Source organism: Opisthorchis viverrini (assembly GCF_000715545.1).
Source record: "Opisthorchis viverrini unplaced genomic scaffold opera_v5_136, whole genome shotgun sequence".
NCBI lineage: Eukaryota > Metazoa > Platyhelminthes > Trematoda > Opisthorchiida > Opisthorchiidae > Opisthorchis > Opisthorchis viverrini.
In genome coordinates, this window is record NW_008751793.1 from 570,188 (window position 1) to 595,551 (window position 25,364).

Consider the following 25,364-nt stretch of genomic DNA (forward strand, 5'->3'; position numbering starts at 1 on the left):
GTCCACTTTTCTTGCGACCACATTCTTCCAGCCCTATCGATCTTGATATTAGGCGCTCACACTAAATTTCAATGCTGACGAAAACACATTGAAGTTAGACAGCAGAACATTGGCACGTCCCTGCTTCCCTGAGCACAAATAGAGCCTTTTAGGGCTCACGATGTACCTTCGAGAAATAGATACTGTACTAATATTTTTCGTATCAAACATTTTTCTTCATAATCCAGACCACCCTCGTTGATGGCTTGGTTATGGTTAAATGGACACACGCTGCAATCTCGTCAGACGTATAAACCAGGACTCAAGCCAAATGCTTTTAAAGCAAATATCATGCCAGTGTTTTCCCGGGGACGCGCTTCACGGCTGCTACTGTAGGCCTGGAAATAGGAGGCTTGACAACCCTACCGAGCCGCTGGAACTCTTTTTTATTTTGGATAACAATCTTCTCCCCAAGCTCTGCAATACCTTCCCAGAAGCTTCACTTACCTGCAATGAACGTCGCCAGTCAGAATGAAAAGCATTCAGATAATGGGTATTTGGTATTGTCACACGCTGCAATACCGTTTGATAACACATCGTCTTTTCTGTTGTTGCAGCATTCGAAAACCTACGCGATTCGATAGCATTTCTAAGCCTACCATAGTGGAACCTCTCTAGGATGCTCTCTCAATTTATATCGCTTGTGCTCATTCTGTACAGATGTGGATTAGCACTCTCTTGGGACGTAAGTCCATCCGCTCGTCATAACCATTATTACGGTTTCAGATTTCCGCCCAGTTGAATCCCAACTGTAATGTCTCTCAGTGTGATTTATTCAACATTGTTTATGTGAGAGCCTCAAACAGCACATCGTCTGTCCACTGCTTGTTTGCTGCGTCAAAACGAATGGCTCCGTCCGTTCTCATCATTCACAGCTCAAATCAGTCCGCCTATCTGCATGTCAACTGGAGTTTGTTGAATTCAGAACCGTCAGACCCTACGGAAGCGATTGTCGTAGACGGAATAACCCAATCCTATGCTGTTACCCTGCTTGATGTGAGTGCCTATCTACTTGACTCTATTGTAAACCACTCTTCTAAACTGGCTGTTACTACAGCTTCGTAGGTTTTTTAACAGGTACACCTTTTTACCAGAGAGTAACCTAATGTAACGTGCAGTAGACCATGATCTTTCGTTAAGACGTATTCTTGGTTTTAGTAGTACGGAATGTTACTAAATGAAATAAAACAAATCGTTCAGTTGTAACACCCTTCTGGTGCCTAGCAGCCATGCAACCCGGGAGAAGCATGAGGGCTGAGATACTGCCAGGTTGCCCAAGCCTAGACAGGAGAAGCCGAGAGGCAGAGGTCGGATTCGAACCACGGACCTTCCGGTCAGTAAATTCGCGCTCTAACCACTTGAGCCATCTCGTCCATACAGAATGTTACTGCCATCTACTTAGTATAAACAAACTCCCGAAGAGACATTTCCAGCCGCAGTGATTGATTTATCGACCCAACCCAAGGAGGTAGTTCCAGAATCGAATGTTCTCATCCACTAGCCGAAGTTAGCCACATAAAATAGTCACATTAGGACGGCTGTCAACAGTGTTCCTGCATTATCCTGATCCTCCAGGTTGAGGGTTGAAACATGCGCCGACTTGTTCCGTAGAAATGGTAATGCATTTGTATTTCCCGCCAAACACCGCTGCCTTGCAGTTAGGCTTTTGAGCCAATGGCCTCGGTTGATGACTCTGATCGTCTTCCTGTCTAGGTGTGGGCGCCCTGACTGAATCCCAGCCCACGTAGCACCATGAACTGTACACAAAAATAAACTCATGATGATGGTCCTACTAGATCGGAGTAACCGAAGGTAGTGAGTTTGAAGAGTGAAGTGATCCAATATTATTATTAATTCTAATGGATTTTAGTTTGCAAGTGAGGTCGATCTATGCCGGGAACTTTACAGCTGTTTCGTCAGTGTTAAGAATCATCAGAAGCGCGCATCGTACGAACCTCTAGGGCGATTTGACTAGTGGTTGGAGACCATATCATTCGGCCACGATTGGCTGATATGCAATGAGATTGACCCACGCACTTCGCTTCATGTGGTCACGTGTTGACTGGATTCTCGAATGACGACTTCCCAGATAGGAGACCCATGTAACCCGTTTGATATGTTCGGCTTCACTGCCTTACAATCATGGTTGTTGATAGGAGACCCATGTAACCCGTTTGATATTCTCATTTCTAAGTGGATTGTTTATAGTTCGATGGTATTTCAGAATTTTGAAATTAAATAAATTTAACTTAATCAATATGGCTCAAGTGGTTAGAGCGCGAATTTACTGACCGGATGGTCCGTGGTTCGAACCCAACCTCTGCCTCTCGACCTCCCCTGTCTAGGCTTGGGCAACCTGTCAGTATCCAAGCCTTCGTGCTTCCTTCTGGTGGTATGACAGTTAGGCACTGGAAGGTGTTACAGCTGACAGAGAGATTTAACCCAACCACTTTAATTGAATTATAAGTCATCCGTTCAGAAAGGGAAAGATTCCACTGGTCGCAGGAGTCTCTCAGCTAAGAAGTTATTACTCGAGGAGCTAATCAACTCACAACCGCGTCATATGACTCGTGGCAGAATGGTTTACTCGTGGGTCTGAATCTCCATGGTGACTCGTGGGATGCCACTGCTGATTATTGTCAACAGGCCTGGGACGGCTGTGCAGTGCTTCTTGATTTTTCAGCATAGGTTGGTTGCACTTGTAGAAAGAAATCGACCACAGTTTCAACTACCGCCCACATCGTTTAGTTGTAGCCCCCTTTCGATGCTTAACTGCCATGCTACCTGAAGGAAGCATGAAGGCTGGGATGCTGCTAGGTTGCCCACGCTTAGACAGGGGAAGTCGAAATGTAGAGATCGGTTTCTAACAACGGACCTTCCGGCCAGTAAATTCATGCTCTAACCACTGAGCCATCTCGTCCCACTGCCGCCAAACCATCAATAACATATTGTTCACGACAATCGCTTTATACCAGCAACCCTACTCCGTACACAGTTGTCTCAACGTCCTTAATTGGGTTGAAGTAGGTGGCTCATGCGTAGTTCACGACCCAGTTTCCAGGACGTAACACCCATTGAATGCGAGATCGCCGTATCGGTGCCCAAATCTGTCTCAGCTGCATAACGACTGAGTGTTTGGAGCACCTATTCAGGTGGAATTGAGGACTTCAAACACAGTGACAAGTCGTGGAAATGATCCGTTTGGATCTCTAATAGGTTAACACTCAATCCTCGTCAAGTTATCAATTCTTCGCTTGGTAGTTTCAGGCTTTTACTGTCCAGACGAAGCGTCCGCTGATCAGTTTGTTCAGCTGGTGAATAGGAATTAGTCTTGAGACCAAACGCTTGAGTTCCAGTAAGAACGTTGACGATGATGTCGAGATCCGGTCCAAGCTAGCAAGAAATGATTACCATTTGATTGAGAAACGACTTCACCGGCAATCAGTTGATTGTCCCAATAAACAAAGAATTCGTTCTACGCACTGAACAAATAGTTAAACTACAGGATGCATTTACAATCACAAATTGCCCTCAGTGTTTCATGTCTACACTCTGAGTAGGACACCTCCCTTCGTGGGAGGGGACTATCACCTACCTGACCTATCACGAATATATCTGTGATAAACTAACTTGGCGAACTCTCCCGTCTTCACTGACTCGACGCACTGATCTTCGGATGACATCCATCCAGCCTCAGATAACTTTCAAGCCCATGTGCTTCGTTCGGGTTGCTTGCTTCACAGCGCAACACTATTTTTCATTGTGCGACTTTCATTTGACGCTGACATACCATTAGCAGCGATCGGTGACTCCCATTGTGCTTTAAGAATAGTTCGAAGCTATTGGTGGGCAGTGTTTTGTCATTGGCACAAGACCCCAGTACGAGAAAAGTGAATATCGCACATCGAGTTCTAAGTTTCACGAAGAAAGCAATCGTCAAGACAATCAGTGGCTACTTCGCGTTGGTAAGTGGAGATGAGATGCACAAATTCGAGTCCAAGTTGAGGAATCGTTTTCCACGTTCATATCTGGTTGAGGCCATTGTTGGCGCATTTCATCGATTCTGTTGATTCCACTTGCAGTAGTGGGATATCAGTGTACGAATACTCAGTTTTTTGTCTACGGCCCGTTTGTGAAGTGTACACTTTTTAACTGAGCGCTGTTCAAACTTTCATGGAAGAATAACGCCGCTAACAGACGGTTTCGTTCTGCTTTACGGCATAGTTATCGAGCCGGGGCGAGATGGCTCAGGTGGTTGTAGCGCGAATTTACTGATCGAAATGTTCGTGGTTCGAACCCGATCTCTTGACTTCCTTGTGTAGGCTTGGGCAACCTGGCAGTATTCCAGCCATCGTGCTTCCTTCGGGTGGTATGGCAGCCAGGCACCGAAAGGATGTTACAGCTGAACGCTCACTGGCTCACCAATCCCAGGCGAGTTGGCAGAGAGAGCACATCTGTTGTTGGTGGCATTCTATGAATTGCATCAATATTATCCGAGTCGAGATGATGGCCAGATTTATCGAAAACATATTGCTATTGAATATTTATCAAGCCCACACTAATAGTTATCTCTTGTCTGTGGATCTAAACGCCTGTTCGCATATATCGGCAGCTTCAGGCATATGAGGACGGTTCTGGTGTACCGTTACCAATAACGATAGCAGTAATACTCGTTCAATCATAATACTTCCGGTATCTAGCTGCTATGCCATCCGAAGGAAGCACGAGGGCTGGGATACTGCCAGGTTGCCCAAGCCAAGATAGGGGAAGTCGAGATGCAGAAGTCGGGTTCGAATCACGGACCTTCCGGTCATTAACTTATTGAATTAAGCACTTGTTTATTTATTTATTTATTTATATTTTTTAATTTTTAATCTTTATTTATTATTTATTAATTAATCATTTATCTCAAGCTAAGCTGAGTGGAAAAAAGAAGCCATGCTAGTAGCCAAAGTATCTGTTTGGTTTAACGGTTATCTGTGTCATTCTTTGAACTGGTCATGCTATACTCAGTTGCGCAAAGTTTAGAGATCGCTCACCGGATCAGCAGTGCTCAAGTACGTCAAACGGCATTTAGAAATGATAACTCATCCACGACAGATGAACTGATGACACTGCATGTTGCGCTGGCTTGACCACGTGTTCCGTATGCTAGTCGACTGACTTCCTCGAAGGGTTCTTTTTGCAGAACCACACGAAGGGTGCAAACGAGCTAGAGGAGGTCAAACAATGACTTGGCAGTGAAGTATGAAAGCCATTACCAACAAACTCAGCTACGCTGGTCAGTACTGTCTCCGTAGATGGGAACCCCGAGACGGGTCACATTGCCAGACATGGCCCAATCGCGCCCTCAATGGCGCTCGTGCATCCAATCCATTGCCTTCAATGCATAACTCCCTTCCCACTCTTGCCGTAGTTAGAAGTTCACCGACAGACCTATATTTACGCACCAACTTATCTGCTTCCGCCCCCAACGCGCAGCTACCTAGCCCACCTTCCCAAATCATCGGTGGACGAAATTGTGGCAGCTACAACCACTGTGAGACAAGTACGCGGTTCTTACAACTGATACTGATGGTGATGACGATAGAATTCGCTTACTTGCAGAACAACCAAACTTAGACAGGTGCAGCCGAGATGTCGGGGTTGGATTCTTACCACGGACCTTGCGATCAAAAAGTTAGTGCTTCAACCACCCAGACATCTCAAGCTCATTTGCATTCTCAGTACTTCGTTGCTGGATACCAAGAATCGCATCTTTGTGATTGTTGAGTAAACTGTCAACGACTTTCCGTCTTTCCATACTGCTTACTAGAATTGGGGCGAGATGGCCCAAGTGGTTAGAGCGCGAAGTTACCGACCGAAAGGTCCGTGGTTCGAACCTGACCTCTGCCTCTCGACTTCCCCTATCTAGGCTTGGGCAACCTGGCAGTCAGGCACCAAAAGGGTGCTACAGCTGAACGATTTCTGTTACTAGAATTACATAAAGTTGGGTGACAGCGGCGGATGGCTCGCAACTAGTTTCCAGAAAGTAGAATCACCGATCCTGCCCCACTGTTGCATCTAGAAACTCAGTTATGGACAGGTTTGCAGTTTTCGTGGATAAGGATCCTAGACAAAGATGTTGCTTAACAGTACTGTGTCACTTTTCTACTTGCGTTCCTGTTCCTGATGGTTGATTCGCTGTGTAGTTGATTTCCATGAATTGTCCGTTATCGGTTCACTATCTGTGGCCTAAGAACGACTCGATGTGATACAATCATTGTTAAAGAAATCGTTCAGCTGTAGCACCCTTTCAGTGCCCATGCCACCCGAAGGTCGCACGAGGGCTGGGTTACTGCCAGGTTGCCCAAGCCTAGACAGGGGAAGCCGAGAGCCAAAGGTCGGGATCGAACCACGGACCTTCCGGTCAGTAAATTCGCATTTGGGTCATCTCGCCCCGATGTGGTACAATGCTTCCGATAGATGAATAATCGTCAATAAACGGCTACTTCTTGATGATGAAATGTCTTCACACTTTTGCATGCTACTGCTCCCGTGAAGAGCATCGGTTTCTTTAGTGGCATGTCACGGGAATTGGAGCTAGGGGCGCTGCCGATCTTTTGCATTTCGATTTTTCACTTCCAGCTGGACTTGCCAGCATGAATTGATCAAATCTTGAAAACCCCCCATTCTCGTTTCTTTTCTCAGTTGGTGGAGTATAATGACAAGGCTGATACAGCTGATCTATCCCAGCCCCAATCGAATGCCACTGATATTACCTATCGTCGATTCAGTCAATTGCGCTGGAACCTCACGTCGGACAAACTACCTTCGAATTCGCCACCCTACATGCTGACGGGTGATGAGATCCTCGAGATTACTTATTCAGGAAACAACACCGATGCGGTGTTTTCAACTGGAGGTCGTGTTGATCTGAAAGTGAGTGATTTTCTAGGCTAGTCATCGTACATGTTTGTACCCATGTTCGTCGATTAGTTCTCTCTCCCCCCCCGCTCGAGTTTGCGTGTCCACTTTTTTCAGGTCGCTGCACGGGTTGGCTAGATTGGAGGGGGTGTATGGGACTAAGTGCACAAAAGACCACAGACCAGCCATCATGACAAAGAGAGAGCACTCTCCTTGAGACGTACTCATATTCGATTTCGACCGACAGGTTTGCCTGCCCAGTTACACTCGCCTGTCCTTTGTCTGATTGATACATACATGGACAGACTCCCTTGTCACTCATTCATAGAGATTTTTTCGAATCTAAGTTTGAAATAGGGCGAAACCGGTCGTTGGCTATCGACGGATTTTCGGCAACCTTATGAGTAGTACATTACAAAGATATACGTGTATCGCGATATCTCGAATATCGTACCGACTGAAACATGAGGCGGCCTGGTGCAGCACATTCAGTTGCCTGAGAACATCACAAACGAGAGATTCAGCTGGGTTCCAGGTGAGTCTCTCGAAAAACCAAATTAGTTTGCAAATGAGTGTATATTCGCTAAGTTTGAAACTTTTTACGTTGAACTTGTTTCCTGGTTGGGTTAGATTCCCTGTTTTGGGGAGAATTTTGTTCCCATTTATACGACTCTGTGGTATTGGAAATGCTTTAATCAGCGAACTGATAGTTGAGGGCTGTTCTTCGTTCGGAGCCCCTAACCCTAGGCACAACACTCGGACAACACAGCGCGGGAATGCTTTTGTAGAATTCCACAGTGTCTCCCTCTGCACGGTCGTTGTAACTTCTGTTGACGGCGTTGTTTTCCGAATAAAATGTGGCTCCAATATCTGGTCAATACAACCACAGCCTGGCTTTTGGCGCACACAATTTGACCACCAAGTTTATCCGACTGATTCTCCGATAGTCTGCACATACTATCTTGACACCCGTCTTAGATACGTGTATTCTAATATCTACAAGTACCATTCTTCCGAGATTGTTGTATCAGACGATACAGTTAGTGAAGTAATCTGATGTTTTCGAGAAATACACTCATTGGCAAATCAATTTGGTTTTCACGAGAGACCCAGCTGAATCTCTCGTTTATGATATTCTACAACTGAAAGTGCTGCACACAGACCGCCTCATGCTTCAGTTGGTACGATATTCGAGATATCGCAGTATATTTTCATAAAGGAAACTACTAACAAGGTTGCTGAAATCTCTTCGACAGCCCACGACAGGTTCCGCCCTTCTTGGGGCTCATCAAGTAGGCGCAGTCCCTGAGTTTCCGTCAACCTTACGATCTACTTGAACCCATATTGCACTGTTTTCGAAAAATACATTCATTTGCATTTCGATTGTGGAATATTATAAACGAGGGATTCAGTTGAGCCTCTCGTGAAAACTCAATTGATTTGTAAATGAGCGTATTTCTCGAAATCAGGCCAATTCGGGTTCAAGTAGAACATAAGATTGACGGAAACTCGGGGACTGCGCCTACCTGATGAGCCGGCCCCAAGAAGGGCGAAACCAATCGTGCGCTGTCGAAGAGTTTTCAGCAACCTTGTGAGTAGTTTCCTTTATGAAAATAATCCGATGTTTGCTTAGAAATCGGCCTCGAAAACCTCATTAGGAATCCCATCTTAACCTTGTCAGTTTTGAGTAGTGTGACTACTTCCGTTTAGTCTACTTTATTCAGAAATTCGCAGTGCACGGTGTTTCAAGTGGGTCGACTGGGCTGGCTACTCGATGCCTAGAGGAATCGTTGATTGGAACACTCAAATAGCCCTGTCGCTTCTTTCAACATTTTCTCGTGCTTCACTCAAAGGTACGAACCACGAGCGATGTGCATCACTTGGATAAATTGACCCCGTACTTTGATGTGCGCTTTGCTCCCAATGTGTAAGGTCAAATGCTTCTGGACATGCACTCGCTGAACACGCCACTTACAATCCAAAATAAAGGCAGTCAAAAGTCTGGCGCGTTTTGTAGCACGCGAGGCCAGTGGAGGAGGCTCTAAAGCTTGGATTCGGCGTGTGCTGATTTGAGACACCTATGCTGTATCCCTGAATCTCAAGGGACGTGTGTATCAAGCTACAATGCGGGCTGTTTTGTTGTATGGCTGTCAAACTCGACCTCTACCAGCAGTCGAACTGCGCCTTCTTCGGGCTTCTGACAACCATCGTCTCAAAACGGTAGCTAGGTTGGTGTCGACGAGTCCACAACGAGGTGGTCAGAAAACGTGTAGTGTGGCATGGACTTTAATGGAAGAATGTGTCTAGTGCCAAAATCTGCGGTGGTTAAGCAATGTGTCGAAATGCCAAATCATTGTTTGTCACAAATACCACGGTTTTCCGTGTCCAATTCATAGTGGCACAGGCAGAGAGGTGGTCATCCTTTGACCGGGCAGAGGAAAATGATATCGAGTTGTTGGTGCAACTCGCTTTGTGTTAGGCGGTATTCCACACGGATCCCCCTTCACCACTGGCACTCAGGTGCTGCTACGGCCGAGAAGTCCATCCCACGCAAGATTGGTCAAGAATTTGGGACGCTTGCCGGTCCGGCATCAAGACGAGATCCGATTGGTCGAAAGTCTGAACCCAACAGCCAATCATGACCCGGTTGCCAATGGCGCATCCAGAACGCGTCAGAAATTCCAGAGAGTTATAACCGCCTACGCTATATATATACGAAGTGATGTACAACTGTTCCTGACTTCGTTCTTGGGCGTTAATATACCTTGTGCACCCTTGGTGGTTGTTTTTGACGCGAACGCTAGCTTGGGAGGCTCAGACCGAGAATTAAGCTGAGAAAAATACCGTTACTACACTTTGCGAAGTGGTGTGCGCGTGATCTTCCTGTGTACGATCGGAGGCGATGCTAGATGAGGCTACTCATCGATGTCAATGGCCTCGTCGTCAGTGCCTGAATGGGTGTCTGTCGGAATTATTGTGGTAGCACTCTCTCGGTACTTAGCTGCTATGCCAACAGAAGAAGGCACGAAGGCTGGGATACTGCCAGGCTGCCCAAGCCTAGACAGGAGCAGTCAAGATGCTGAAACCGGTTTCGAACCTCGAAACTTCCGGTCCGTTAGCCGGCGCCTTATCCACTGAACCATCTAGACGGCATCGATGAGTCCCTTCTCCATCCAATTCTATTCTTTTCTTCACAGTAAGTCATTTGGATAACTTATGGGTATGTGACAGCGGAGCGTCACTGTTTGAACACTGAAATATGCGCGTGGTACGTATGGACCAGAATGCCAGCTAGTTCGAAGGACGTTAATCATACAGCTTCGAAAGTCTTAATTTGCCACATCCACTTTCCAATAAGTTCGGAAATCAGGTCGATGTACCAGCATCAACTGCCCTCCGTGCTGGCAAACTTGGATCTACTCAGCTGTATGAGAGAGAAAGATAGCCCAATTTTAAGCACGAGATCCGAATTGTTCAGCTGTAGCACCCTTCCGGTGCCTAGCTACCATGCCACCCGAAGGAAGCACGAGGGCTGGGACACTGCCAGGTTGCCCAAGGGTGTGTGATAGCGGCATTTTCTAAAACAAAGTGGTTTCACTCAGAGCGCTTTCTACCGCCTTTATGATTAACCATACATACCGAATGGAAGTAAATCACGCGTTTTTAATCTGCATATGTTACTGGGAATGAATCGATTCTCGCTTGGCTTCTAGGTGGAAATGCTGGAGTCACATCGGTTCCCTGCAGCTGGTGCATTCTTATTGGTCGTCATGATATTTGAGACGATGAAACTCGTTAGCAACTTAATAACCGAAGAGATCAAGCGCTTTTCGACGGCACGAGATCATGAGGAATTAAGACAGCTAGTCGCTGGGCACTTATATTCTCCGTGACATCAAAGTGCCACAGGATGTGATGAGAACTAGAGACATTCTAGGCAACTCAGTAATCGATCCGATGACAGAAGGACTTGCGACACGCTTGTGTTTTAGAAAAACTTGCAGCTAGTCGGTCGTTTTCGTCACGTTACACATTCAAATTTCAAAACATCTGATTGGTTATCCACCGAGCTTGATCATTGGCTTGCAAACAGCATGTGTTTGGATGGGTGACTCCTTCAATTCGGCTGGGTCCATGTGGGTGCAACAAAGCTTTTTTAAGGAATCACTGGCGGTTAATTTGATGCCCATTTAGGGATTTGTGCTGTGTTGTGGTCTGGTTCGGTTCGGTTTGGTTTGGTTTGTTGACCAACTGAACACTAATCCCGAAATGACTCATCAAATTGAGCGCCTTGAAAACCAGTCACGTTGAGGATATCAACTGCGCTTTAGAATGTGAATCAGTCACCCATCCAACCGTGCACTGACCATATCTCCTCGCATGCTGACGAAATACTTGCAGGCCAACTACCAAGCTTCGTGAATCGATCAACTGCCACGTGATCCACAGTAAACTGACCAATCGTAGCCACAGTTATCCAAACATATCTTAGTTGTTCCGTTACGTTCGAAGCTGGTTCTCCTAATAAACACAATAACCAGTGTTGTGTGTGCACACATATTATTGACCCGTAATTCGTGTATGCATCGAAACTGACCCCACTCCACCCCATTCTGTGTGCCATTCTTTTCTGCACCCATCAATTTTGTGTGTCCATTTGTTGACGAGTAGGGGTTCTTGTCCTATGAAATCCAACGGAATGTTTGTATCTCACATTGTATGCTCTGTCGCATCGTATTTCTCAAATAGATTGGCAGTAGAAATTCCACGTCAACGCATTCACACGGCTGTCGTTTTGCACGGTACTAATCTTGTTTTGACACGGTAAAACACCGATGGGAAGCCAATTAGCAGCATACATCTTCGACCTGGGCTTGCTTACGTGAAATTCTAGGTAAGTAGATTACCACCGCCATTCTATCGGTGGACTCCCTGTAACACCAGATCAATACTGCTGGAATACGTCGAATGTTTTTTTTTGAGGAGGAAAGAATAACTCGCCCACGATAGATAAACTGAGCACGCGTCATGTGCCCGTTGACCGACTTCCTTGACGAGCCCTTTTCGCATTACCACGCGAAGGGTGGGAACAAGTCAGGGGTTTCAAGCAATGACTTGGCAGCGACGTATGAAGGCCATTACGAGCAAACTCAGCTGCACTGGCCGTTGTGGTCTCCTTGGATGGGGACCACTTCAGATCCCCCTACTAGAAAGTCCATAGACACCCCTGTACTTACCCATCAATTATATCAGCTGTAGAAAAAGTTCGCGGTTTTCACAGCTGATGTTGATGGTCAGTGCACGCTAGATACGCCTAAATTATCATGTCATAGTGTGCAAATATATCCATGCTTAGGCCCAAATCGCCAGTTTAGCGCTAAACCTGGTGGAGGGCTGTGAAGGAGATTACCGAAAGTCTGAGTGCCTTCGATGTGACTCACCTTCCAGGATGAGGTCTGCATGATCCCCTCTGTGGGGCGAGATGGCTCAAGTAGTTAGAGGGCGAATTTACTGACCGGAAGGTCCGTGGTTCGAACCCGACCTCTGCCTTTCGACTTCCCCTGTCTAGGCTTGGGCAAGCTGGCAGTATCCCAGCCCTCGTGCTTCCTTTGGGTGGTGGCATGGCAGTCAGGCACCGGAAGGTGGCGTAGCTGACAGAAAAAATCCCCTCTGTGCATGGTTGGAGGCACTGTGAGAAACGAATGCTAACCAATGCCTGTGGCTTTGTTGATGTTAGTTTCTATTCATGAGTGATTTTAGTAGGCTGGCATTAATTCCTTTCCATTGAATTCTTCTCCCTCACAATGACGCTTTTGGAATAAACCATGGTTGTACGGCAGCGTGCATTGCCTGAATCTGATAGGATCCCCTGGGTCAGCAATGCTGAAGTTCGTCGAATGGCATTCGGGAGAAATAACTCACCCTGGATAGATGAACCGATCACACTGCATCGGTTGCGCTGGCTTGGCCACGTGTTGCGTATGCCAGTCGACCGACTTCCTCGAAGGGCTCTTTTTGCACAGCCACGTGAAGGATGGAAGAGAGCCAGAGGTGGTCAAACAATGACTTGGCAGCGAAGTATGAAAGTCATTGCCAGCAAACTCAGCCGCGCTAGTCATTGCCGTCTTCCTGGATGGAGACCCCGATGCGGGCCATATCCATTCTTGGAGACATTGTCAGACATGGCATAGTCGCGCCCCCAATGGCGCTCATGCATCCAAGTTATTGCCTTTAATCCATAGCTCCCTTCCCAAAGCCCCCACTTAACGGTCCACCTACAGTGCTGTGTTTACGCACTAACTTACCAGCTCTCGCCTCCAATGCGCAGCTACCTACCCCACCTCTCCGAATCATCGGTGAACGAAACTGTGGCAGCTCCAGCCACTGCACGACAAGTATGTGGTTATTACAGCTGACAGTGATGAATGCACGGCAGCGTAGCATTAGTGTCGATGATGAGGTTAATACAAGTTTACCATTCTTTAGAAGCGTATTTCGCAGTGCCATAAAACTCGGAACGTTTCAGAGTATTACCAGTTAACACCCCGCGGAAACTTTTTATCCCAGGAGTGGGAAACCTTGGCTTCGACTTGAGGTTTCTTTTTTTACAGTACACGTGAGTCTTTCTACGTATTTTTATGTACAATGAGGTCTTTTAAAAGTATGGTAGGTGCTGTGTGCTTGAACGCTATGCGGTCCCAATCCCGGAGGGTGAGTAGCCCCGACAATGTCTGAGCGCTGTCGGTGCTACTCGCCTTCCAGGATGCGGACCGCGTGATTCCCACTGTATGCCGAATTGGTTGTTGACCGTGAGCTCAGATACCATGTTGCCAAGGCTAGTGTGGCAAACTCGAAAACCGGAAGCCAGCGAATGGAGACCAAGCTGCACGTCTGTAAGGCGATAGTACTGAAGCACTGACTTTGTGCCGGAAGAACCTTTCGTATTTGAGCAACTTTCAAGTGCACAAATTGCCATTTATTGGACGCACGAGCGTCGAACTTCCTCCGATGGGTGTGTTACGGCAATCACCGCGCTGACGTTCGACCATCTGTGGTGGATGGGACATGTTACCGAATGGGCGGAAAAAGGCCTCCGAAGCGGGTTCTATCTGGAGTCAGCCTAATGCGATGAGACGGAATGCTACCAGACAAAAGCTTAGATAGCTGGATGCTTTGGTCGAAATTACGAAAATGGCTGGTGTGGAGCTCGCGAAGTGGAAAGCAAAAGCGGCTTTGCCAGTTCAACGATCGAGTCAGGGAGCCGAAGCGTGCAATACGCAAAGCTACCCTCGGTGTTGTCAGGCCTGGAGATCGGACAAGTTGGATCTATTACGACAGCGGTCGTATTTGTACCGTCCCCTGACGGCGGGCGCACTGATTCGTCAGCGAATGCTGTCAGTTTACCAGACTGTCATTAGCTTTCTGACATTGTCAGTCTTCCGGGAGCAACCGCCAGGTTGTTTCCACCTGTGTCGGGTACTTTAGAGATTCCGGAGAGTTGAACCTGAAACAGTAATGTGACCATCGTGTAATCCAAGTTGAACAATGGCTGTCACAAACTGGCCACGTGTGTGTGTGTGCGCGCGCGCTAAAAGTGCGGAAGTCACGTGACGTTGACAGCACCCAGACTTTTCGAAGCGTATTCCTTTCTGTTGTATCTCTTCACCTGCCCTGACGCTATTGGGTTATAGTCAGAAGACAAGAAGACGACCTGAAGGAACTGTGTATTAACGCAATTACAAACTTCTATATATATGATTCACTTGTCACCGTATTTGACGGTCGATCCGCTGTCAACCAACCAGTGTGTCTCCCACACACCCACACTGGTTCTCGGTTGAGCGTAGATGGCCGTCTGTGCGCTTGTGTACGGGGTGCCCTGGCCATGGAGTGGGTGTGAACTTTCTGTGTCCCTAGTTGACCTTTCTCCGGCACATGATGAAATCGGACGTGATTCCGACGTGGGGGCATAATCGCACGGCTCTGTTCCACACGATTGTTCCGCTGCGCAGTAGGCTGATGCGCAGCCGTATTACTTTCCGTCCTTCCAGATTATATGTTGCCCACGTGTGGATTTTTGCCACTGCAAATTGTGCACGCTGAACGACATTTCTCGCCAGTCGACATGTGTGGTGAACCATTTTACGTTGCATTTCTGGATGCTCTAATCAAGTCTAGTAGTACATGTTGCTTCCTTCGCGTATTCGTTAGTTTCAACTGATTCTAGCACTAGCTCCGAGAAACTGGTGATCAGATGTATCGAGTCCTGGGCGTGCAGCGGCCAAGTTTCTCAGCCGTGCACAAACGGAGCAATGTACTTGCGGCCTCTGGGATTCATGCGTTAATTCATTCTGTCACACTATTAAAGAAGCCAATCCAACTTCTGAGAAGTACATCGTGTTTTTCCACCATCTCTCCCCAACCTCTTCGGGGCATGTCCCAAGACCGCGATAACTGCAAAGCATACGCCAAAGGATGAAAAACCCTCATCTGCCTTTGATGGTTGTGCTCTTTTTTCCGAAAAAAAAACAGAAATCAAAACGCCGGGATTTATGAAATAATTCACGGTCCACCCAGGGACTTATGAGGAAGTTTTTTTAGATTTCCCCGTGCACTCGCGTGTTGAAATCCTTTTAGCACAAAGATTTACGTCCATCTGGGCCGTCGAGGACTGCACAAACAAGTTGAGAAGGACTACGTGATCAACCTGATCTTGAAGCTATAAGAGGCACAAAAATTGTGCAGTTCCTACACGCATTCCGTTCTTTTGCAGGACAATGTAGAACAGTTGGACTTGACGAATCTCGTTACAGCCGGGGACCAAGCGACTGTCGCACTGATTGTGATCTGCGTTGCGTTGTCGTCAGGTCAATCAGAATCCAGATGAGATTATTGCCAACAGCCAATCAGGTTACAGCTTAACGCTGCTTTTTGCAAACTCTAATGGCAAGCACGACGAGAGGAACTACTCACTAAAACAATGCACCGGGGATGTCTCCTTGAATGGTGACGAAACGTCCGCATGTCGTTTGTCAAGCGTCTGATCAACTGCCAATGAATTGGCCCGAGATACCAATATTCCACGATATTACCAAACGTAGATATCGCAACTAACGACAATGGGTGGTGGGGAAAGCGAAAAGAACTAATACGTAAAAGAGCAACGAAGTATCATCAACGACCTGTTTTCATTCACTCGTCCTGCTGTCTGCAGCGAGTCAGGCGATTCGTCTGAGAGCATCCCATCACGGTCGTTGTGGCATATAAGGTCATTTGTAATTGTGGGGTTCCTCGTTGTGTATTTGGCCCAGACTACTGTTGACAGCAGGAGAGCGGCCTATAACCAGAACGTTTGGCCGAAGAGCCTAACCGCTAAGCATAAGATCTCCGGAACTCATTACATTTGCACGGAACAAGCTGTCACTGACAACCCAGAGGACCAGCATCATTAGAGAGGTTTTCCAATCCACTTCAGTTGCTCTGTACCAAATTGCTCGATTACATAACTGACGCTCTCTGATGCCTGCTGAAGTAGGGATGTAGGTCCGATAGAACAAATGATTTTATGAGGTCTTGGTATGACTGACGCCTCGGCTTTTAAAACATTCAGTCTGACGTTTGATCGACTGTAATCTGGCTCATGGGCAAGACGGACCAAGTGGTTATTGCAGGAATTTACTGACTGGAAGGTCCGTGGTTCGAACCCGACCTCTGCCTCTCGACTTCCCCTGTCTAGACTTGGGCAACCTGTCAGTATCCTAGCCCTCGTGCCTCCTTCGTGTGGCACGGCAGCTAGGCACCGAAAGGGTGATACAGCTGAACGAACGTGTGCAAGAAAGAAAATGCTGACTTTCTCGGCATCTAATCACAAAAACAAGAACAAGCGCCACTGATGAATGAGCATCAATCAACCTCAGATCGAGGCTAGGCACCAAAGGGTGATACAGCTGAACGAACGTGTGCAAGAAAGAAAATGCTGACTTTCTCGGCATCTAATCACAAAAACAAGAACAAGCGCCACTGATGAATGAGCATCAATCAACCTCAGATCGAGTCAAACAGTCGACACAATATACCAATCAGTAGTACAATGAGACTACGAGATGATTCGATACTAACTCTATGGAGTAAAGTACAAGTGAAACTTTGTCAGTCAGGAATTTTTACAGCTTCGGGCGCTGCCTTCCCTATTGGAGCCTAGGTGGACCGGCTTGGTCCTTTGGTTCGGGCAAAGCACTCTGTCTACTCATCCAGGCGATCCTCTGGCTAGGTCAATACTCGGTTGAACCAAGAACCACACGACAGATATGAAAGTAAGGTGACCCATTGTTCGTTCGCCGAGGCGTTCGCTGACTGAATGAAGAGTCGACAAGTCGCGAGGGTAGGCCAATTGGTTGACGTTCTGAAGCCATTTGAACAGTCGAAGCTGGAGACGTACTGACAGTTTCCAGATATTTTTTGGCTCTCCTTTCAAGTTTCGAAGCTGATTTGTTTTTCGAAACTTGCCTCTCATTGTTCACACACACCTGAACGCGCGATAGTTTCAAAGTCCAACAGTTTTTTTGCTAAGTGAGCATTTTGCATGCTGCCAGACGGATTTTGGAACAGGGTGTGCGGTAAATGGCAGATAGTACACGCTCACAACGCTGCACCAACACGAGAATTTGCGCCTTTTAACAACACACTAGACTTTTGCCGCACGATTCCAGACCACACTGACTAGCTTGGCCTTAGTTCAAATGATTTCTGTATTCACGTGACCTTCCGAATCGTCGCACGAAAAGCGATAATTTCTATTCTCTTGCACACCGTGCCCCTCACTCTGTGCGTGTGGTTGGAACGTTCTCGACCTTGGTATGTGCACTGTCCGGTATGACCAAACTGGAACGACCCCGGTGTGCGAACAAGAAGTGAACCGTTCTGTGGACGCACAATGAGGGTGTGTGATTGATTCTGTCGCTGTTATTGTCTCTCACGTCGCCATTGATTGTGACCAGACTTTGATCACATCGGCATCCGGTCGGTATTGTGAAAGTTAATAGCTGGAAAAAGCGATTGGTTACCTAGACTACCACGCGTGAGAGGAAGAAGGCTCTCGATGCGGAGTTATTTATTAGGAAATGCCAACTGACCGGTTACAGACCATTGGACAGGGAAGCAAAACTCATTGGCATCTTATTTGGAAAAACTGGACATCTATCTTCTCCTGAACGCGTCTTCTTGAACTTTCCTGGATATTCATTGATTCCAATAATTTATTGCTCAAATCCAAGCAAATGTTACAAAGCGACTCCACAAATTCCGCAACAGATCTCCCCTTTTCAAGAGACGCAAAGCGAAATTCCAAGAACAACACATACTACTCGCATGCCTCACCATCAGTAGTATCACCAGTACATGCGTATATAAAAGATAATCGTTCAGCTGTAACATCCGTTCGGTGCCTAGCTGCCATGCCACCCGAAGGAAGCATGAGGTTTGGGATACTGCAAGGTTACCAATACCAGGACAGGAGAAGTCGACAGGCCGAGGTCGGGTGAGAAGCATGAAACTTCTGTTCAGTAGCTTCGCTTTCTAACCACCACTTAAGCCATCTTACCCCTTGTTTTCGAACCACTGGATTCACACCCTGTCACTCTTAGGTATGTTCAAGTCAAAATGCCACAGCCTTCGGGATTCAGATGTATTGGACACCAACAGTAAGTCGGTGATGGTTAGATTTTTTTTAGCAAAGACACATCTGATCACCGGGAATATTTCCCCTGCCCATGGAACGCCATATAGGGGAAAGGTAGCTCCCTTGATAGGGAGACCCCCCTTCACTGTAAATGTGTAAAGTGTACGCGCACCAAGTAAACATTGAAATTCACAGTTATTTTTCAAAGAAGTCCAAGAATCATGAGAAGACGCAAATATCACGTGTGTGTTGGGGAGTCCTAGAGAAAAGAAAGAAGCGGCAAGACGGGTGGGGTTGCACTGGAAAACCAGAGGCAACTAGGAAGGTTAGTGGGTGCGGGGGACATAGTTGTAACAAGTTTGGAAGAAATTTCCCTGGGATGGTTAATGCCAAACACAGGGTTGTTACAACTCGACGATGAGAGGCTGTCACCGGAGGAACAGCTGATATCGAGGCGAACGCTCCTTTCAAAGGTGTCATCCTCGGGTAGGACGACTATGGGATTTCAAAGGGAGATTTCGTCCCGTGAACGAAGTTAACTTGTACTGAAAAACCGACAAGCAGCTGTTCTTATTGGGAATTATCAGCGGTGGGCATCTCGCGAGACTCCGTTCGACCAAGAGCGGTCGATCAGCAATGTGATTGATTCAAATTTAAACCGTTTCTCAGATGGGACGTGTAGTCGTCTTGTGAATTTTGGTTGCCTCTGCACTACTTATAATGTAAGATTTGGGGTTCGGAAGTGCGACCCAACTTCTCGGACATGACTGGACCAGTATTGATTGTTTTTGCTGTCTTGGCTGTTGTAAAGTGGAAGAAGATTGGCTGCGCACGAGGGAAATGTGAAACGATTCGGATGGGTTGCACTGCTTGCATCAATCTGATCTTGAAGAGGAACAGAGCGGGATGGGACCTGGTGTAGTGCATGGTAACACGACGAACAGATATGTGAACGGTGTGGGAACCCACGGGAAAACGGTCGCCCAATTCATTCCATAACCGGGTTAGTGCGAACCGATGGTGCCAAAAGTCTTTCAATGTCTGACTGGTGGGTGCCTCTGAGGCTTCGCACATCTACGTCCGATTCGTAGTGCTCAGTTCCGTTGAATGATTTTATAAGGACAACACCATACCGCTTCGTAGATTTGTAAATCTCAACTACCAGATGATCGGCCTCCTCGCAAAGCCCTTGCCAACCAGCTATGCACAGCGTGGAAAAGGGTTAGGTTACTACGTGCTAACAAAATGTGTATCCCCTTTTAATTGTGAATCCATCATACTTTTGTTCGGCAGCTCGTGGCCGAACGGCTGTGCTCAGGCTACCGTCGGTGACGGATAAAGAGAACTTGTCATCTCTTATTGACCCCAAGCGTTTCCATTCTCCCTTTTTGCTCGCAACCAGTATCCACTCCTGTTGTTTGGACAGTCCTCTAGCTCCCAATTTCAAACACGACATGCGGATACTACTCATGAGTACCTATCGCTCATGATTCCTGCTAATGTAGGGATCATCGCTCGTTTGGCTTTCATCCATTTTTCCCTTTGTTTCATCAATCGCGGTCCACTGTCTTCGACCTTTCATCTTTCCACATTTTTCCGAGCGAGTGACTAAGTATTACCTGATGACAGCTTCGGAGGTACCGAAATATTTACTCTGTAGATGTGTTTCTTCCTGGGAGGAACTTTAATGGCAATTATCTCGGTTACTTCGTTCACCGGAGCAATTGGGTTATCTGGTTATATTAGTCCGCTTTTGTGAGCAGGCGATGGAACAATTTGCCGCGTCGAATGTCCAAGGTACTGGTGAGTATTTCTGAATAACGTTTGTCCTCTGTAAATCCTGTCTTGTTTACAACACTACTCACACCTTATCATAATTTGGTTCTGTCCTTAGTTCGTCCTGATTCTCTCTCGCTCTCTCTCTCTCCAGTTCATGGTCAGCAACTCCAAACAGCACAATCCAACCAAACCTCGGATCCAGTTCGTCCCCGGATTAAGTCTACAATTCGAAATTTCCATGGTCTCTTTGAAAACAAACCTATCTAACGGTCGTTTCGGTCTTCGTCTTGGCTTGGTGTCACAAGATCCGGTAACGGAACAAGATGATTTTCTCTACTCCTCAACGTCCAGCATCAACGACGAAGTCACTCCTGGTATATTCGAGGTAACTAAAGTCCGTGATCTGTCCCCCATGACATATTTTATCCTCTGGTCTTAAGTGTACATAGATATTCCGAGTTTTGCACGTGTTACCGAGTGATTTTAAGCCTAGAAGATTGCCCGCCACGAGTGGATGCGTAAGGGAGTTCCTGATAGTGAATCGTCCAATGGCAAGAAGCCCTTGAAGGAAAGGCCATGAAATAGCCGCGTAAGGTGTAACCGGCCGTAGACAAACTGTGCGCTGTGTGATATTCGCGTCTTCTTGATTGATGTTCACGTTATTCTCCTCGATTTCGCTGATGGCGACACAATGCTCAGACGTGTTTATTTCATTGCTGTTCAGATACACAAATGCTTTGTTTTTCGACCACTTTCCTCGAGAATACGGAAGCTTTTCACACCACGATCTCACCCCTCTCCTTTTATTCCACTCCTTACTAGAGCGTTATTTCCTCATTGGTTTAGAAACGCCACCATTCGGTACTTGTATTGCTGATGTTGACACCTGGTCCGAGGCGAATTCATGATCATCATCGGTGTCGTGTCTCAAAGGGTAAAATCCTCACAGCTGACTCTAATCGGGTAAGATCGATTATCAGACGGGTCCAATTTCAACAGCTCGATGTGGGGAAGCTTCGGATATTCTTGCCTCAACACATCAGTCCACTTGATATGTGTCAACGCTGACCAGTCATCTCTCCCGTAGTTTCACGTGCAGGCGCTCTGCTCGGAGGTGCATGCATCCGGACGCCTTGTTTGATTAGTTTCTTGAATGCACGTCGTGAACACTTCAATAGACCGGAACAAAAGTGTTTCGTTCACCGACACAATACCCTTTTGTGTTTCAGACCGTCAACTTGCTGCTGAACAAACGTGTCAACGCGGTCAACTCGTCCTTGGATCCGGCCCACACTCCATCTTGGCCCGCCGGATTTGTGCAATCCCGGCCAGTGTGCTACATATCCGACGATAGTCGTGAGGTGAAAACCAGTCGTAACGCACTGCTGGCGAAGAATCGTGACGCAGTGCCGAATTTGGATGAGCGCAAGTCCATTCTCAGCCTCACACTTCCGTACATTTTCTATGGATCGCGCATATCACCATCTATTCCCGCCGACGGCGAATCATCGGTGAACGCCACTGCCGTGGGCCTCCGCATCCAAAATGTTTCGCTGGGCACGCCAGGAGACGGGTACTACGCAGCGTCTGAGTTCATTGTCTGGTGAGTCACGTGGACTGATCGGCCGATGAAGTGTATAGTGTAGAGACGTAGTGTTGAGACGCTTTGTATGATATCCATCTAGGACCAAGTCCCAGTTTTTTTTCGGTTGCCAGCTTCAATGTTGTTCCAAACCGCTTTCTTCGTTTCACCTACCTGTCTACCGGTCCCACAGAACCGACAGTTTTGATTGTCGAACTCCACGACCTTTGTTCTAGCATTTAGTAGGTCAATATTACTATCAAGTTACGCTCATCGACTTGTGAAACGTAGTGGTTTCTTTTACTCAACGCCCAAGTCAAACAGGTTTTTTTCTATTGGCGAACTATCTAGTGTTATTTGGGGCCAGTCTTCTGTGACTTCATTCTCAATCGTAACAGGGCCTTAGCACTTGTAACCAGGGCTCTGGCGACCAAAGTTTCCCCCATCTCTTCGAACTGCGCGAGAAAAGACCTATAATGGTGTGAAAGCGAAACTCACAGCTGCTCCCAGGGACCGAAGGATTCCGGGTGTCACTGTATCATTCCACTTTCCGAATGCACAGCCTTCGAACGTGCCCAAGATCCGACCATGAGGGGAACAATTTAACCACACAAACAGTTTTCAAACAAGCAATGTCCCGGGGATTATTCACCCCTTCCACTCCAGCGTGATTGACATTCATTACTCCGAAAATTCCCGCTTAGGACATATTTTCAAAGAATACTGTTGTTCACGCAAGATCCAATCGGGAGCGAGGGTTTGCCGAGGCATGGTATTCCCCACAAAAATCGATCAATTAACACATCGACTCACTCTAGCAGCCGTTACTGGCAAAAGAACTACATAGCAACGTGGGAAATCAAGCGACCTGAGGAAATTCAACAGACCAATTGGATCAAGGAAAGGAAACCATCAAAAATAGAATGCTACGGTATCAACCAATCAAGAGGAACAACTTCGAAACGCCCAATCACAACAGAGGAACGGAGCTGTGAAATTGAAGGCGCCCAATGAAGCAACAATGAATTGAGACCATGACGCAGTTCTGATCTCTAGGTGACTAACCAGATCATACCACCTCTGGACCAATCAATCGCTTTAGAGCTATCAGCTGCTCTTTAGGAACTATATAAAAACAGGCAGAAGAGGAGGAATTTACCTACTCAACTCTGTCACTGTCGACGTCACCTTGATTGGTGATGAAACGTTCGCGATGTAGCTGCCAATCTCGGCGAACGTCAATTAACTGTCTCTGATGCAACTCTGTCACTGGCGACGTCACCTTGATTGGTGATGAAACGTTCGCGATGTAGCTGCCAATCTCGGCGAACGTCAATTAACTGTCTCTGATGGTGTACATGAAACGGGAAGTCGAGTGAGAGACGGCATTGGCTACCTGTCAAGGAAACAACAGTTCAAGTCACCAGTAGGACGACCTGAGTCTGTCAGTGCGGCGGGCAGTGCTGTGGTTGTGTGTTCAGCACAGGATGTATGCGTGGAGCGAGGTGAATTGGATCGTGGCAAGTAGAACACGCGGACAAAGGATCCAGTCGCGATGTCGATAACTTCAGCCACTGCGATTGTGCGGCACTGTACCATCTTGTAAACAGCCAACCTTAGCTTAGTATCACGCTGTGCACCGGGATGTCGCACGACCGAGCTGGTTATCGTTCTTCTGATTCCAGAAGCCATTCAGGGTGGGCTGTGGTCTTTCTTCCTTTGCCTAGTCGTGCGTTCAATGTATCCAGCTGTACAACAGCGGGAGAATGAGCATACTAACGCATTTCGGGCGTACTCTACCTTTGATGTTAAAGGAGTACAGACGATTGCTTGTGAACCAGGTCGGGATTGTTGCGTCCGGGAGAACTTTGTTCAAACTGGTGTAGGTTGGCCCCTATGTCGCCCTTAAGCATGAGGCTAATGTAAGTGGGTTTTCCTCCAACTGTAGCGGTAACAGTGTTGATTTTTACTCTGTTCAGATTCCTTGTAATGAAGCGCCTTGTCGGGAAACTCGCTGCCTCTCAGAAAAATGGTAAAAATTAAGATTTCTTATTCCAGCGCACCGTCAGTGCCTTTTTTTCGTATTTTCTTGTGACGCAGTTAGGCAGGAACTTACGACTTCTCAGCAAAATCTATTAAATCGATGTCGAAGTATTTTCAGATACTACTGATGAGGCGTGCGAGTAGCATATAGTTTTCTTCACACTCCCCGTCGCGTCTAATGGAAGGTAAGATTTTTCTTACTGGACTTGTGGAACTTCTTTGAGTGATAGTCAATGAATATCCAGGAAAATTCCAGGAGAAGCGTGTGAATGTTCAGCTTTTTGAGAACCATATGCATATGGGACGTTTACTTTGGTGTCTAGAAGTTTGTAACTGCTTAGTCGGTGTTTACTAATAAACGACTTCGCGGCGAGGCGCTTTCCTCCCACATTTTTGGTCCTGGTTGCCCGGTTCCCACATGCCCAATTGCGGCCTCGAACTTCTTGGTGCTTTCCCGTGTTGCACGGACAACAGTTTCCTGTTTTATTGACATCAGTCACAGGGTCCCGCTGACCGAAAAGATAAGTTAAGTGCAACCCGGAAGTCGATTTCATCGCGTGATCTATGCTCGGTGGAAAATTGCATTTCCTACGAAATCAATGACATTAAAATCAGTTTCTATTTCTTACAAAGTCGGCCTGATACTCCTGGATGGAGCCGAAGAACCATATCACAGTGTCGGTCAGTTACCACTCACTTAGTCATTAGGAGCTTGTTTAGCATCCAGTCTTGAGCAGTCATCTCCCAGGGGTGTGATACTTCGGTATCCAAACGTAAATGTTTTCTATTAATCCAGGAAACTAGCTTTCAGAAATATCTAGTTCGGAATGAAACACCTTTTTGGTCCATACGAAAGAGCCGCTCTTTCTGCTGCCTTTACAACAGTACTCTATTTCCTTCATTCCTTCCCCCAGGACCGCATCATTCGGCCTCGGAGAGCCCCCGGTAGATCCGCTTTCCCCGCTTCTGATTGGCCTTCTCGTGCTGTCCACAGTGGTGATTATTGGCTCCCTACTTTTCGGGACGCTAATTATCTTGGTGTTGCGTCATCGCAATCGACCCGGTCGATTCGAGTTGCTGTCCGAAAGTGAATCGGTTGAACCCGTGTCCACGTGATTATCACTCACTCACTCACCCAACTACACAGCATACCGTCTTTCCTCGATGGCTGTCGGTTCTAGATGAACGCACTGATTTTCTGGTCACTGATCTCTTTGCTTTATGGTGTTGTGTCTTTTTTAAGCGTCTTTTACTTGTGTGATTCCCAAATGTTCCAAAGTAAGCGGCCGCTTTGTCTTTTATTTTTAGCGTTCTCTGCGTAAGAAAACTGAAATTCTG

The 25,364-nt window shown here is 46.9% G+C and overlaps 1 protein-coding gene across 1 annotated transcript; it reads left to right on the forward strand.

Annotated features, from left to right (window-relative positions):
* Positions 1 to 610: 610 nt before the first annotated feature.
* Positions 611 to 25,364, forward strand: T265_06552 (hypothetical protein; the record flags this gene model as incomplete). Its single annotated transcript, XM_009171848.1, has 5 exons — positions 611 to 1,035; positions 6,730 to 6,960; positions 20,553 to 20,786; positions 21,631 to 22,004; positions 24,941 to 25,364. The coding sequence occupies 5 exons, from the start codon at positions 886 to 888 to the stop codon at positions 25,140 to 25,142; spliced, it is 1,191 nt and encodes a 396-aa protein (XP_009170112.1).